We start from the raw sequence: 16,350 nt of genomic DNA, 5'->3' as shown, positions 1-16,350 counted from the left end.
GTTACTTCCTCTTTACGTGTGGCATTAGATGGTGTTGCCCCTTTAAAAAAGAAGGTAATTAGGAAGTTCGCTCCCTGGTTTAATTCTCATTTACAAACTTTAAAACAAAACTCTAGAAAATTGGAGAGAACATGGCGCTCTGTGCACCAGGAGGAGTCCTACTTATCCTGGAAAAATCGTCTTGTGGTTTATAAAAATAAGCTTCAACAAGCTAAAATTGCTTATTTTTCATCGCTAATTGAAGAGAATAATAATAATCCTAAATTTATTTTCAGTACAGTTGCCAAACTTACACAGAATCATAGCTCTGAGCCATCTATTCCCTTAGCCCTCAGCAGCAATGACTTCATGGAATTTTTCACAAGTAAAATTAATTCTATTAGAAACAAAATCTTTAGCATCCTCCCTAATGCGATTTCTTCTTCCTCAGTAAGTGAGGCAGCGTCTGAGGTAACTGTAGAACCTCATCTGTGTTTGAACCGTTTTGATCCAGTTGAGCTTTCAGAGTTATCAAAAATATTGGCTTCATCTAAACCTTCAACTTGCATTTTAGATCCAATCCCAGCCAAATTATTTAAAGATGCATTTCCTTTGGTTACTGCCCCCATTCTAGATATAATCAATCTATCCTTAGTAAATGGGTATGTACCACAGGATTTTAAGGTTGCTGTAATCAAACCTTCACTTAAGAAGCCTTCTTTGGATCCAGATGACCCAAAGAATTATAAACCAATATCTAACCTTCCATTTTTATCCAAAGTCCTTGAGAAAATGGTGGCCATCCAAGTATGTGAGCATTTAAACACTAATGCTCTGTTTGAGGAATTTCAGTCTGGTTTTAGAGAGTATCACAGCACTGAAACTGCATTAGTGAGAGTTACAAATGATATTCTCATGGCCTCAGATAAGAATCTTGTGTCTGTTCTAGTCTTGTTAGATCTCAGTGCTGCATTTGACACAGTTGATCACAATGTTCTTTTAGAAAGACTCGAACATGTTGTAGGGATCAAAGGAACAGCGCAAGGATGGTTTTAATCCTACCTGTCTGATAGATTTAATTTTGTAAATGTACATGACAAATCTTCTTCATACTCCAGGGTTACTTGTGGAGTACCACAGGGTTCAGTTCTTGGAACATTTCTTTTTACTATATATATGCTCCCAACTGGTAAAATCATTAGACAGCATGGGATAAACTTCCACTGTTATGCTGACGATACTCAGTTATATTTGTCCATTAACCCTGATGAACCTAATCAGTTAGTTAGATTACAGGCTTGTCTTTAAGACATAAACTTTTTGCTTGTAAATGATGTCAATTTCCTTTTCTGAAATTCAGAAAAGGAAATTGCTTAGTGAATCACCTAACCTGAATGACATTAAATTAGTCTCCGAGAACAAAGTAAGGAACCTTGGTGTTTTCTTTGACCAGGACATGTCATTCAAATCCCACGTTAAACAGGTTTGTAGGATTTCCTTTTTACACCTTTGCAATATTGCTAAGATTAGATGCATCCTTTCCAGGAGTGATGCTGAAAAACTAGTTCATGCATTTATTACATCAAGACTGGATTACTGTAATTCATTACTCTCAGGAAGTCCACAGAATGTAGTTAAAAGTCTTCAGCTTGTCCAAAATGCTGCAGCAAGAGTTCTGATGAGAATTAAAAAGAGAGATCATATCTCTCCTGTCTTAGCTTCCCTACATTGGCTACCTGTTAAATTCAGAATATATTTTAAGATCCTCTTTCTCACCTATAAAGCTCTTAATAATCAAGCTCCGTCATACATCAGTGACCTGATTGTTCCATAAACAAGCACTTCGCTCTCACCCCTCCTTTCCACCAGAGCCGTCAGCAGCACGTTACTGCAGCAGCACGTCATAGCTGCTGATAGGAACCAATGTGATCAACAGAACCTTTGAGTCGTCAGCAGCCGTCAGCAGCACGAGTTGGCCACGTCTCAGGAGCAGCATGTCGCGGCCCGTACGCACCGGTTCTATTTTCTACGCGCTACGCCTCTGAAATGGGTGAAGTTCGACATTTTTGGGGAAGGAAAGACAGGAAATCGGACGCGGAAACGGAGCGAAGCTTCCCAATATTTTCAGAATAAAGAAACGTACTGCCTTTCGGTTGCTTTAATTTTTTAAAAAGTCACTAACTGTGCGGCCCAGTGAGAAGTTATCATCTAGCTAGCGATCTCCTTTGTTTTTCAGGTCCGTATTGACGATTATTAAATGGACAGAACATAAAACACAAACCTTTTGGAGCCATGTTGTAGTTTTCTCCTGCTTGTTGTGTTTACTGACGAAGTCACTCGTATGTCTTTGTGCTCTGTCGGTGATAGCTGCTCCCCTGCTGCTACGAGTCTCTGATGGGAAGGGCCAAGCAGCAGCTTACGCGAGCAAGATGTGCTGCTGCAGTAACATGTTGCTGATGGCTCTGGTAGAAAGGAGAGGTCAGACTGCAGGTTTACTGGTGGTTCCCAGAATATCTAAAAATAGGATGGGAGGCAGATCTTTTAGCTATCAGGCTCCTCTCTTGTGGAACCAACTCCCAGCTTTAGTCCGTGAGGCACACACCTTATCTAATTTTAAAACTAGGCTTAAAACATTTTTGATAAGGCCTATGGTTAAAATCTGATGTTAGCCTAGATCTGGACAAGTGGGGGAGTAAAGGGAGGTGGAATATACAGTCGGTAAAGATGACTCTCCCTTGCCCTGCCTCCATCTAAAAGGCTAGGTTATCCAGTTATGTTCTGCTGCTCATTTGTTTATGAAATTTTAATACCTTTTCTGATGTTAATCATTGTTTTTAGTTTTAATCTTGAGTACTTTGATTCCATGTCTGTGATAAGTGTTATATATTTACTTACTGAACAGAACCATTGATGTCCCTAAATCTTTAACTTTACTTCTCCATCCTATGTTTTTCTACTCTGACCAATGGTCCCAGATGAGGCTGTTGACCTAAGATAGATCTTTCCTTGGAATTATTTTGATCTGTTTATAAAGATTTTGCCTAAACAGAAACTTTAAAAAAATAAATAAACTTACAACTGCAATACAGTGGACATAGTAAAACCTTTATTTAAAACCCAGCTCATTGTAATCAATGCCTGATTAAAAACTTGTGACTTTTGTCTATCACTTTAAAATAAAAATTAAAATTAAAAAACATTTTTAAAAAGTCAATTTCCATTGAGAAATTGCACAAACCACAGCACAATCTGTTACACCATAAACAAAAAGAACATTTGTAGGAATCTTTATTGCAGAATCAAGAACTTTCAGACACAATTCAGAATAAACCTAGAACACTTTTACCAGTGAAAAGAAAAGACAAGTGGATCTATCTGATTGACTGGTGGATGGCACTGCTGGTGGATTTAACCATTCTTTCCTTCGCCTTCTTCTTAACAGGATCCATTTCGAAGCTCGCCCACAGACGAATGGTTTCGTCTCCTGCAACACTGGCCACAGTGGAGCAGTCGGGATTCAGAACCAAACTGAGGACCCTGTTCTCGTGACCTAAGACGGTTTATGCAAAAACAAGAAGTGTGAGAACTCAGGAAGTAGACGTTACCTTTAGGCAATTATAAATCAGAGCACTATAAAGTGATCAAGGTCTCCTCCAAACTCAAGCCTCAACTTCATGTTTGACTTAGAGTCCAATACTTTTGCTTATCTTCAATCTACCAAACAAAGCTTGGTTTTAGCCATCGGGGGGGTATGTAAAAAGAATTGAGGAAATCCAATCAGGATGGCCACTTACCATTGAGATCTACGACTTTAGTGAGAGATGGGTACTTCCAGATAACAACGTTGTTATGGGCATATCCATGGGCAGAGACGAGCTCTTTGAAGTTTGGCGCAAACACAAGCGATGAGATCTGCAATCAGACGACAGATCATCCACATGTTAAATACAATAAAATGACTATGATTAAAAACAAAACCAAGCAAAGGCTGAAGAGTTCAACTACCTGGGACTGAGTGTCAAGTGAGCTGATGCAGGAGCCACTGTTTACATTCCAGATGCGGATGTGACGGTCACTCGTGCCTCCTCCTGAAGCAAGAATATTAGACTGCCATGGACACCAGGCTATAGCCTAAAGCAAGGAAAAGGTAACAGTTTGTGGAGAAAAGTAGAAGATGACTTCGCAAATGGCTTAAAAAAATGTGATACCATGCAACTTTTTCGTGTTTTTAAATCATTTTCTTGAGCCAGTAGGTGCTAAAATTACCCTTTACAAAGTTGATGAAATGTCACTCAGACCTCCACCATCTGTGGCCAGAAAACCACATTTGTAATTTTAGAGTGCCGGTCTGGTCTGTGGGATTTAGAAAAAAATTGGAGCCGATACACCTGACACTGCAGCCTGCTTTCAGCATGCTTCAGATCGTGAACACAGCTGATTAGTTTTAGTTATGAATCGCTCCTGTAGAGATTAATGAAGGCTGAGAAGACTTTTCAGATTATAGCACAGCGAGGTGATCAGTTTTGCTTCTACTAAAATGGACACTAAAGGGTGCAAAAGCAAGCCAAAACTGCTTAGTCTCCCTTTAAAGACCAGCTCTACTCATTTTTATACATCTGCAGTAGTGTCTAGTAGGAATTAAAGCCTTGCAAGTTCTCATCAGGGGGAAAGCTCCAGTGTGGCCATTTGACAATGTAGAAGTCAGCTGGAGGAGGAAGTAGCTTCCTCCAGAGGGCAGGATTTGTTGTCTTTATTTCCTAACATTTGGACATCTCACCTCTGATTGGCTAACGGCTCTACACAACTCTACCACTGACTGTTAGTTAGCTTTGCAACAATTATGTTTTTGCTCCATAAATAACTCAAGCTTGAAGGAGTTCCACTGTATGGTGGAGCTGCTAACACTAATGGTCAGCTTCTACTAGCCAAGACGCTCTGTCAGATGCTAAACCGGCAACAGCCTTCCCATCGTGAGTCATGGTGGTAATGAGCACAAAATGGTTTCTCAGTGCTCTTTAAAGTGTGTTTGCTAAGTAGGAAGCTCACCTTGACTGCTCCCTGGTGTTCACTCCAGCAGTGAAGCGACTGGCTGTCATTACTGGCACCTGCCTCGGGCACACGGGGCCATAAATACAACAAGTTATCATTGCCCCCACTGGCCAGGTAGCGTCCATCGGGGGACCACTTGAGGCCACACACTTCCTGCGAGTGACCAGTAAGGGTAAAGATGTGATGGTCCGCCACCCTCACGTCATGGTGGTGGATGTGTCCCGATCGGGAGCCACTAGAGGTTTGAAGTTATGAGAAACATTTAGGCACTTTTTTATTAAATGCTTAGCCATTAATCTTTAAAATCTCAGCTGTACCTGGACAGAATATGGTCATTCCAACACAGGCTGCCAACTCTAGCAGTGTGGCTGGCCATGCTGCGCAGGCGCTTCTGACTTTCAACATCCCACAACTATAGTGAAAGGAAAGTTAAATAAATAAACACATAATAAATCAATCAAGTGGCACATCTTTCCCAGCCCTTACCTGAACTTTGCCATCACTTGTCCCAACAGCCAGGTAGCTGCTCTCTTTGCACCAGGACACTGAGCAGATGTAGTCCTCCTCTCGCTCCAGCTTCATAAGGTGAATGACGTCTCCTTGTGTGGCGTCCCACAGGAACACATTGTTGTGCAATGCCACAGCAAGAAGATTCCGACTGCTCCAGTCAATCAGATTTAAATCTGGAAGAAAGAAAAAAACATCTTAGGTGTTCATAAGGGGCCCCTATGTTGATGATGAGGTCAAATGACACTTACAAAAATCATTTCGAATGTCAGGAGCGTCCAAGATTCGGTCGGGACTTAGAGATATGTATCTGCTTTTCTTCAAAGAGGAGGGGGTTGTAACCTGACTGTAGAGGACTTTCAGGTTGTTTTGATAGCCTTTAAAATAAGGAAATGGAAGGTAAACCTTAGCAAATACATAATATTTTCTTTGTGTGAAAACATCCTTTCACCTTCTGGGGCGTTCAGCGGTTTCCCACCAAGGTGAAGAATCTTTGCATCTTCAATGTTGTATCCATTCAGTGACACTGACCAAAACTTTTGAGTTTCCTTTAAAACAAGTTTTTAATCAAATCGATTACAAATCAGGAACTTTGCAAAAATGTTTAGATAAATTAAACCAAAACACGTACAGAGCTCATGGATGAGTTTGCATCGACTGGTTCATTCTCTTTTGTGAGCAGGAAATTTGCCACATCCATTTGTTGGCTGTTTCTGATGGGAATGTAACGATCACCTCCCATCTTTGAAGGAGTTTTTTTATTTTTACCTACGCAAACACACGCAGAGAAGGTTAGAATTGAGGTGGCGGCGTTTCGGACACGCTCAAACACCAACGGAGGCACATTACCAGGAGTTTTGCCCGGCGTTTTGGAGGAACTCAGCGATGCATTTGCAGGTCTTCCGGGCGACAACCCGCCGAGGGCAGGCGTGGTGGATGAGCTGGCCTTTCTCTGCCACCTAGCAATCGGGGCGTTGGTAATCGGCATGTCCAGCTTCAAAATGCTGTGGATGTCGTTCTCAAACCCAAACTGCGCCATCGTATCCACGTTTGCGCAGATCTAGATGTTAAGACAAAACGTTATCAGTTGATTTGGTGCACACTTTGTTGCCGATGTCGGTCGACATCTCTCCGGGAAAGCCACCTCGCTTATACTAAAAGCGTTAGCATCAGCAACGACGTGGGACTAAAGAACCGACGTAAAAGTTAAATAAATATTCGGCAGTGTAAAGAGAGGAGAGCGATGTAACTAAATTGTAAATCAAACGAGTCTATTTTCAAACTAGATACACTCACCTCCAGGAAAAACCGTGGTAAGCGCAGAGAGAATGTCGCTTTAGTCGCCTCTTTCTGGCAATTTGAATTTCGTGACGATGACGCCACACAATTTAAATCCCACAAAGTGCTTCTGTGATTGGTTCAATCAGAACGCAGCCGTTACGCTCCGGTCGTTGGTAAACTTTCTGCTGTCATTTCCTGCAAAACCAACCCTTCAAAATAAAACGTTCTTCGTTTTTATAAGTTTCGCCATCTAGCGGCTAGGAGTTTAATTATATCACTGATTAAATTAAATTAAATTAAATTAAATTAAATGGGATATTTTTTATATTCAATGATCAGAACGAATATTTGGAAGAATTCTGCATCTCAACTTCAGTCATATTAGGTTCAGTTTTATGTGAGATTTTTATTCAGTCATTTATATTTTCGGCCCTTCAAATGATGTTCCTTAATTTGACGAATTCAACAATCCCAACGTGGTTTTAAACTAGATAGATTTACTGGTTAGCCAAATAAAATATTCTTACATTTTGGTAAGTTGGAGCATAGAAATTAAAGTTTTAAATATTACACCAGTTAGGATTTTGAAATATATTCAGATCATTCAAGCTGCACAAAGTTAAGCAGATTTTATTAAGGGACCTGCTGCTGCACCAGCAAGCAGTGCCCTTATTGTTATGCACTGTGGAGTTTTTGGACATTTACACTGCTCATACAGCTACGTGCACACCCACATATTGTACATCAAACCGACCAGCTCGGTAGTGGGAGGTGTGCCATTACTTTTACAAACAATCTGAGTCACCATGGCAAAATTATTGGCAAACACTTTGAAAAATGTTCTAATTTTACTGTGTGCCACTCTACATTTGCACATTGATTCCTTTAAATATGTACATAATTCATAGATGGCAGGCCTACTAATGAGGCATTTTTACATGAACACTATCTTGTGCTAGCGAGCAGGTCCATTTTAAAATTTCTTCAGGAATTTTCTATAAGCAAAAGACATTAAAAAAAACATTTTGAGTGTGTGCTTGTCTCAATGTGCCAGGCCAGTTAAAACTCACACATACTTCATGTGCAGCCACTTACACATCTTCGCTGGAAAAAATTATCTCTTAATTAGGAGCGTGCTTCCCCACAAATGACACATAATGACCAGTTCGGCCATGGGAAGTGTATGTCCTGATTTTTGGGTGATCACCTTAACGTCACCCCAATAACATGATTTTGGGCCTAACACATAGCCACTATCTTGTGCCAGTGGGCAGGTCCCTTTCAAAATTTCTTCAGGAATTTTCTAGTTTATATTGTACTTTTTATAGATAAAAAAAAATCACAGAATGCTTCACAAAACCCAAAAAGGATTTAACCCTCCCACTGTCCTAATGGGTATGACCCCGTGAGGAAAGTTGACTATGGAGCAGGGTTGATAGTTTATTCCTTGGGTCCATGTGGCAGGGGTGAGGAGTGAGCACCACCTCACCCCTGCCACATTGAACTCAAGGGATAAACCATCAATCCTGCTCAATGGTCAACTTTCCTCGCGGGGTCATACCCATAAAGACAGTGGGAGGGTTAAAAGAACATTGCACAGGGATTTGATATTAAGATAAGAGGGAAAGTGTTTTGTTTTTATTATTATCATTTTGTACAAGAAAAAACCCACAATAATTAAGAAAATTGCAGACAAATTTACTTTTTTGTAGAAAATGTATATTCCATTTTGCTTAGACAATGTACAAAAGAGGAACATGCTACAGAAGTGAGTCTGTGCACATTAAACACAAAAAAGGAGGAAATAATGATGCCAACAGCTCTGGATTGAATTCACATTCATACAGAACCAATTCAGACAGTCTATCAGAAAAAAAATCTTTCTCCGGGCTCACTTCTTATACTGTAGTAAACTCCTTCAACAGCATAGCTTGCCGTTTAAACATTTGTCTATAAAAAGTCCATAAAAGTTTAAGATTATAGCATTTTCTGTACAAAGAGCCAGCACTGAGCATTTCTGTAAGACAATAAGATGGTTTATTAGACTATGTTACATGATTTCAAACATTATAAACAACTTAGTGTTTTGACCAGTTTAGGCTGAAGCAACCTTTCCTTATTTACACCACTTCACACTCAGGGAAACATTCGTCAACCACCTCAAAACCCTTTTTCTGGAAAGATATCAGAACAAACAGAACATCACTGTAAACGTGTTTCATAAGGCTGCAGAAAGCTCGCAAAACTCCTTTAATATGTTGGTTTTATGGTTCAGCACTGACCACACAGAGTATATGGTTACATCAATAAGCAGACATGAATTTCTAAGCACAAGATTGCACTTTGAATCACAATAAGCTGTAACCACGGCTCTTTAACTCCACAGTGTCCACGTCCTTGGGATAATGGATAACAGAACCGATGACACCTGCAACGACATAAAAGAGCCCTTCATTTTCATAGACTTCCCCGAGAACAAACCATGCACAGTTCTCAAGTTGTTGCGATGTCATAATGAAGGCTGTGCTTTCACGTATAATCAGGAGATCAAGTTGGAACATAAAATGGACTAAAACCACATGACTGACCCACAAACATCTGGTAAAACATAATGACTCAAATGCTATGTGCATTTGAGATCTTAACTTTTTGAATCTATATTCTCCGAAGAACATCAGCTGAGAAATGTTTAAAAGCAAGAGTGAAAACAAAAGGGATGTTGTGATTCTTACCTCCAGGGTGTCTGGAACCTAAACAGAGAAAACACATGACTTTACATTTCCATCAAGTACAAAAAACAACAACATTGCAATAGAGCATGGGCGGAAAATAGGCCATGGTGTACTTTAGGGAGAAAAAAAGTCATGAAAGCCAGAGTTGAAAATGAGGTAACATCTTGATCATGCTCCTATGCAGAGATGGAAAGTAACGAAATACATTTACTCACGTTACTGTAATTGAGTAGCTTTTATGTGTACGGTATTTATACTTTTTACGTCGTTTTTAAAATCTGTACTTTTACTTTTACTTGAGTATGTTTTTTAAAAGAATTATAATTCGCTACATTTTAAATCATATCCGTTACGGAGTAAAAAATAAATTGTAGGCATAATAAATTAAAACTATTATGTGTAGCGGCATCGGAACAGAATGAGACACCTGCGTGAGCGCCGCGTCTAAACCAGAAGGGGGTGGGGGGGTGTAGGACAAACAGCCATTTTTACCGTAGTTTTGCTCAAAAACATCAGTTCAGTCCCTGTGATCCACTCGCTGTTTACCTCCTCTCTCCCTCCTCTCCTGTGGGTTGGAACCCGCACCTTCGCACACCGGTGTGACGTCATCAGAATTCTGCTCGGTTCGGTTACCAGACTCGGTTCAGTGTTTGAAATGTGTTTCCCTACCGCCCCGCACGGAAGCAGCAAAGTAACGTTTAGCGCTCGTGGATTTCCAGCGCTTTGCTCATAAAAGAGAAGACCTGCAGGCCTCTGTGAGTTAAAACATCCTGATACTGTTCAGGTGTAAACATTGAGCTCCATCCCTGTGTTTGAACCATAGACTGTAGGTTTGAACTCACAAGTTGCTTCTTGATGCCACAGATCTGTGATGATTTAGCTGGTTTCTTTATTTTACTCCAGAATAAGAGATTAAATTATTACAAAAGCAGTTGAATGTAGTTAAATTAGTCATTCAAAAGATTCTAACATGCTGCAGTGTGTGTGTGTGTGTGTGTGTGTGTGTGTGTGTGTGTGTGTGTGTGTGTGTGTGTGTGTGTGTGTGTGTGTGTGTGTGTGTGTGTGTGTGTGTGTGTGTGTGTGTGTGTGTGTCACATATGACTGCATGAGACAATGTGGTTTCATCAAATCTATGCATCTTATTTCTTGGTTGAAGTAAAGGTGAACAAAAATAACTTCTATTTCATAAATGGTGTCTCAATAGTGTCCACAATAATATTTTGTCTTATATTGGACCTATCTTTGGTCTGGGAGGTGTAACATATCATGATACAAGCCTTTTAAAACATGTTAAAGTTTTACAAGAGGAGATAAATGCATAAATTTAAAGTTCATGTTTGGAGACCAACCTTCACAGTTTGGAGGCTCACTCTGGTGAGGAGACACAGTTAGCTCCAGTAACACCTGGGCTCCCAAAGCCTATTCTGACGGATGTTTTGGGACCCTTAAGGATTCCAGTTGGATGACTGGAGGATTATTTAGGAGGATTGGAATGAACAAACTGATTTCAGTGGTGAAGGGTTAAATGAGTGAGTGAACCCACTACCAAGGATGAACTCTGCTTACTTTAAAAATCAGCTGCTCTAATTAAGCATGAAGGTCAGAGAGGAGCTCTAGGATGGACACGAATAAAGTAACTGTGCTGTAGAGGTAAAGTAGGGCAGGGCCAACGTTAGCAGCTGTCATATGGTCCATTTGAAATGTTTGAATTTCATTTGGCTTGTTATGTTATGTGACAGGTTAGAGCACAGTCTCATGTTAGAGTTTTGTCAAGAAAACATTGAGATACCCCACATGCTGATGGCATCTAAAAAATTTTTGTTTTTCCTCAAAATAAAGAATAATTTTAGTCACAATTGAAACTTACAATCGTTGAAAAACCTCATCCAATCAATATGCACGTCCTGTTCTCACTGATTGGATAGAAATCGCTCCATCAAACTGTGTGTGTGTGTGTATGTGTGTGTGCGCGCACACGCACACACACAAGCGAATTGTGAACTGGCGTTGTGATTTTGCACTACTTAGATGTAGCCATCCTTACGCTGACAAAATGCAACTAAGTAACTTTTACTTTGTGTACGTTTAATTTACGATACTTTTTACTTTTACTTAAGTGAAAATGTAGGCAAATACTTTTACTTGTACTTGAGTAAAAATGATCAAAGTATTGGTACTCGTACTTAAGTAGGACATTACTCTTTCCACCTCTGTTCCTATGTTTAGAAAATTATCGTTCAGGCCATCTATCTGCAGTGTCAAGCTGCTGCGTGACTCATTTTAAACTGAAACAAAAAGAAAAAGAATGTTTGCTTACCCAGTTTGTTTGAAACAAACATGCTAAGTAGAATTAGCCCAAAAAATGTCAGGATAGCCAAAACTGGAACCAGAACTGGATTCAAAGCAAATGGTGAAACTGTAACAACAACAAAAAGAGATTATTTCTGATTTCTGAGCATGAATATTAAATAAAAAAAAAAAAACCTAATAAAAGTCCCACCTGACTGTTCCCCTGACAGCTTCAGTTCTTTCATGAGCTGGATGCACCCTTCCCAGAGGCTGGTCCCCTCAGCTCCAGTTAGCTGCTGGTCCAACACCACTTTAAGGGCCTCTGCTTGTGGTATGTGGGCCGTCCACGTGTTGTTGTGTTCTAGGGTCAGACAGACCTTTCCATCACAGAAAACATGATCGGAAAAGTGGAACAAAGTCCCCTCCTTTATGCAGTCCCGAGACCGAATGATGGTGTGGTTCTCTAAGGGGAAAGGGTTAATAATAGAAGAGATTTAATTAGACTTCATGTTTTATTTGTGCATTCACCATTAGAACAAGATGTCTGTCTTACTTAGAGCTGAAATCTGGTTAAAAGTGGTTGTAGCTGGAAGGAGAGGACCAGCGGACAAGGTTTTAAGAATGTTTTTGACCTCCTGGGTAGGACTTCTGAGAGAAACTCCATTCAGAAGAACGTGTTCAGTGACATGCTGATCTCCAACCACTCCCCTCTGCTGGATCTGAACTATGATGGCTTCTGATACGAGTCAGGGGGAAAAACAAGGTCAGGTCTTACAAAAGATACATCTTGACATCAGGGGCGCCCCCAAGAGGTGACCAAGGGTGGCCATAGGCACCCCTAGAAAAGTGCTCCCCCCCCCCCCCCCCAGGAAAAGTCAGTGTTAATAAATCATATTAATGTTCAGTAAAACCATATATTGATCTTGTTTATTCAAGATATAATTGTAAAACAAAATAAAAATTAAACAATTAATAAGAAGAAATAATCGGAATACCAGAGGTGGACAGTAACAAATTACATCTACTCACGTTGATGTAATTGAGTAGCTTTTTTGTATATTTCTACTTTAAGTCATTTTTAAAAGCTGTACTTTTAGTTTTACTTGAGTAGGTTTTTTAAAAAGAATTGTAATTCACCACATTTTAAATCATATCCGTGATTGAGTAAAAATAAATTATAGGCTTAATATATAAAAAAATATTGCATGTCGCAGCGTCGGAACAGAAGGAGACACCTGCATGAGCGCCGTGTCTAAACTGTGTGTGTGTGTGTGGGGGGGTACACATTAGCTCAAAAACATCAGTTCAGTCCCTGTGATCCACTCGCCGTTTACCTCCTCTCTCCCTCCTCTCCTGTGGGTTGGAACCCACACCTTCGTGCACCGGTGTTACGTCATCAGAATTCTGCTCGGTTCGGTAGCCAGACTCTGTTCCGTGTTTGAAGTGCGTTTCAATTCAATTCAATTCAATTCAAGTTTATTTATATCGCGCCAAATCACGACAAGAGTCGTCTCAAGGCACTTCACATAATAAACATTCCAATTCACAGTTCAATAAGCCAATCAGAAATAATGTTTCCTATATAAGGAACCCAGCAAATTGCATCAAGTCACTGACGAGTGTCAGCGACTATACAGCAATCCTCATACTAAGCAAGCATGCAGCGACAGTGGAGAGGAAAACTCCCTTTTAACAGGAAGAAACCTCCAGAGAATCCTGGCTCATCTGTCTGCAGTGTCAAGCTGCTGCGTGACTCATTTTAAACTGAAACGAAAAGAAAAAGCATGTTTGCTTACCCAGTTTGTTTGAAATAAACATGCTAAGTAGAATTAGCCCATGCTAAGTAGAATTAGCCCAAAAAATGTCAGGATAGCCAGGTCCTACCGCTCCGCACGGAAGCGGCAAAATAACAATTTGCGCTAATAACAAGCGGGTTCTCAGCGCTCTGCTCATAAAACAGAAGACCTGCAGGCCTCTGAGTTAAAACATCCTGATACTGTTTCAGTTGTAAACATTTTGCTCCATCCCTGTGTTTGAACTCAGAAGTTGTTACTGATGCCACAGAAATGTGATGATTTAGCTTGTTTCTTTATTTGACTCCAGCATAAGAGATTAAATTATTACAAAAGCAGTTCAATGTTGTTAAATTAGTCATTCAAATGGTTCTAAAATGCTGCAGTGTGTGTGTGTGTGTGTGTGTGTGTGTGTGTGTGCGCGCGCGCACACACACACACACACACACACACACACACAAGCGTGTTGTGAACTGGTATTGTGGTTTTGCACTGTTGTAGACATCGTTACTCTGACAAAAATGTAACTAAGTAACTTTAACTTTGAGTACATTTTATTTACGATACTTTTCACTTTTACTTGAGTAAAAATTTAGGCAAGTACTTTTACCTGTACTTGAGTAAAAAAATTATCAAAGTATTGGTACTCGTACTTGAGTAGGAAATTTTAGTACTCTTGCATTTTTTTTTACTGTGTGGGCGTCGAAACAAGCCCCCGCACCGTGAGAACATCTCAGCTCTAAAGCCGATTTTCTTCCGCATACGTCACAAGTCACGTGATCAGGAAGCAGAAAATCCATGTGTTGGGAGATCGTTTTGGGCCGCTGCTGTAAAAAAAGTGGGGCGCGAACCAGAAAAGCTTCTGCCGGTCCCAATTCAACAACGGATTATGAAAGAACGGATAATGCTGGAAACGCTCGGATTCTTAAGAGGTGAGTCTCCACATTGTTTTGGTTGTTTTGGCATCGACATCATCCTAGAGCGCAATGTTCTGTGACTCTTAAAAAAACAGTAAAAACGGTGAGAAACGCTGGCAATGAATGAGTTAAATTTGGAAGAACATTTTAAATAACTGAAATGTATTTTTCTGAAATGTTTGTGTTTGTAAAATTTAAGTTAAATGTTTTGAATACGTACTGCTTTTAATAAAAATGAATAAAGGAGCAATGCAATTCATCGCTACAGGCTAAACTCTCTCAGAGTTACCACAAGGACCAATTTGGTGTGCCACCCCAAAAATGTATTTGGTCCCATCTGGCCACCCCTATCAAAATTGTCTGCAGGCGCCCCTGCTTGACAAAGTAACAAGACAGAAAGGTCAGTTCAAATGTCAAATACCTGCATGTCTTGAATTGCAGATAAAAAATAAAAATAAAACAATTGTAGTTTCACATTTTGCGACTGAATCTCCTACATTTATCATTTTGAGTCATGCACTTGGATCATGAACAAAAACACCAGTTTTGCATTTTTATATTTTCAGCAACAAATGTGAAACTGAAAGTGAATGTGGACGTCCTCTGCTGCTGTTCACAGCAAAGCTACCTGTGTTTACAGGTGAGCTCATTCCGACTAGAACTGATGAGTAAAAACGCTGTTTTGTTACACTGGCAAGCCATCCTATAAATGTGAATATATACAAAACTATTGTTTTGTACCTTTTTGAGCCAATAAATCGTCTTTTGAGAGGAAAGAAGTAAATCTTCATGATGTAGGCATTTCTCCGACAAGCATCTTTAACTGAACTTCAGGTCCTGAAGCACTTTATTTAACTTATTCATTGGTTATTGTTTATTTTGTATGCGTTAAAAAGCGTTAAGTGTTCTTACCTACAGGAAGTGGAACAGCCTCCGATGAGAAGTGAAACAACGCCAACATAACAACTTCATACAAATGCATTTTCCTCCACTTCGAATCCAGCCCAGTTTCATGGAACATCTAAAAAAGGAAAGAAACAGGACAGTTTTAACCCAGATGATTCGTCCTGTGCACCAGCTGAGAAAACAGAAACTGCTTGAAAGTGAGCAGAACCCGATGACACTGACCACGCCCCCTTTGAAATGCAGCGTTTAAGGTTTAAATGACTCAAACCCGCGCTCCTGCAGCCTCTGATTGGCTGCAGTTTTTGTACGACCTGAGAGGACTATGACCCATCTTAAACTGCAAGAAAAGGTTTTAACTACTCTACTACGAACAACACAAAACGTTAATATGATTTAAAGCTTTTACAAAAAGCAAGCTGGCGTGATGTCGTGATTCATTCATTGACATTTCATTTGAAATCCCAGGAGACAATAATTTCCACATTAGTCAAAACTGGCGTTTAATCTGTGCAGACAAAATTAGGGGAAATGGCACCAAGCTAGTCCAAACATCCACTATTTCGTGTGAATTTAACAGCTACATTTATTCTATTTATCACAGAGCCATGTGATGTAGGTAAAACATGCAGAACAGAGCCTTCTTTGTACTGCAGAACTAAGCCCATAATCACACATCTAATAAATTAACTTTTGCATTGAGAGGCTAAACCCTCCCTTTTGTTTAAACAAAGTAAAACTTCCTCTATTTACTGATGCAAATTCAGATGTTGGAATACAGCAGAGGTGTAATGATAACAGGTCTATGCTGAAATCTGAGTTTATCTGGACACTTTTACACAAGCTAGAGTGACTCATTACTTGTCTTTATTGTGGCACAGATGTGCAAGTTCTCCTTTC

General features: G+C 40.0%; 2 protein-coding genes across 2 annotated transcripts; both read right to left on the bottom strand.

Annotated features, from left to right (window-relative positions):
* Window positions 1-3,063: 3,063 nt before the first annotated feature.
* cdc20 (cell division cycle 20 homolog) lies at window positions 3,064-6,948 on the bottom strand. The gene is made up of 11 exons (XM_015956938.3): window positions 6,832-6,948; window positions 6,385-6,595; window positions 6,167-6,303; window positions 5,987-6,083; window positions 5,787-5,912; window positions 5,515-5,711; window positions 5,346-5,440; window positions 5,026-5,263; window positions 3,985-4,110; window positions 3,774-3,891; window positions 3,064-3,529 (listed from the first exon to the last, which is right to left on the bottom strand). The coding sequence occupies exons 2-11, from the start codon at window positions 6,572-6,574 to the stop codon at window positions 3,351-3,353; spliced, it is 1,503 nt and encodes a 500-aa protein (XP_015812424.3). The 5' UTR covers window positions 6,575-6,595; window positions 6,832-6,948; the 3' UTR covers window positions 3,064-3,350.
* Window positions 6,949-8,841: 1,893 nt separating this feature from the next.
* si:dkeyp-13a3.10 (uncharacterized) lies at window positions 8,842-15,670 on the bottom strand. Its single transcript, XM_015956937.3, has 6 exons — window positions 15,460-15,670; window positions 12,391-12,573; window positions 12,049-12,300; window positions 11,866-11,964; window positions 9,549-9,566; window positions 8,842-9,244 (listed from the first exon to the last, which is right to left on the bottom strand). Exons 1-6 carry the CDS (start codon window positions 15,566-15,568, stop codon window positions 9,165-9,167), a joined length of 741 nt encoding a protein of 246 aa, XP_015812423.3. The 5' UTR covers window positions 15,569-15,670; the 3' UTR covers window positions 8,842-9,164.
* Between the last annotated feature and the right edge of the window lie 680 nt (window positions 15,671-16,350).

This window comes from Nothobranchius furzeri, chromosome 11 (assembly GCF_043380555.1).
Source record: "Nothobranchius furzeri strain GRZ-AD chromosome 11, NfurGRZ-RIMD1, whole genome shotgun sequence".
NCBI lineage: Eukaryota > Metazoa > Chordata > Actinopteri > Cyprinodontiformes > Nothobranchiidae > Nothobranchius > Nothobranchius furzeri.
Note: the sequence above shows the minus strand (reverse complement) of the source record. Positions and strands in the feature narration are given on the sequence as shown.

Excerpts from the sequence above, each read along its gene's own strand:
- si:dkeyp-13a3.10 (XM_015956937.3), bottom strand. The coding sequence starts at position 15,568 with ATGTTCCATGAAACTGGGCTGGATTCGAAGTGGAGGAAAATGCATTTG. Across the intron at positions 12,574-15,459 it reads GGCTGTTCCACTTCCTGTAG|AAGCCATCATAGTTCAGATC; the intron begins GTAAGAACACTT and ends GACTCGTATCAG. Across the intron at positions 11,965-12,048 it reads GCTGTCAGGGGAACAGTCAG|TTTCACCATTTGCTTTGAAT; the intron begins GTGGGACTTTTA and ends TTGTTGTTACAG.
- cdc20 (XM_015956938.3), bottom strand. The coding sequence starts at position 6,574 with ATGGCGCAGTTTGGGTTTGAGAACGACATCCACAGCATTTTGAAGCTG. Across the intron at positions 6,304-6,384 it reads AACGCCGGGCAAAACTCCTG|GTAAAAATAAAAAAACTCCT; the intron begins GTAATGTGCCTC and ends GTGTTTGCGTAG. Across the intron at positions 3,530-3,773 it reads TAAAGTCGTAGATCTCAATG|GTCACGAGAACAGGGTCCTC; the intron begins GTAAGTGGCCAT and ends AAACCGTCTTAG.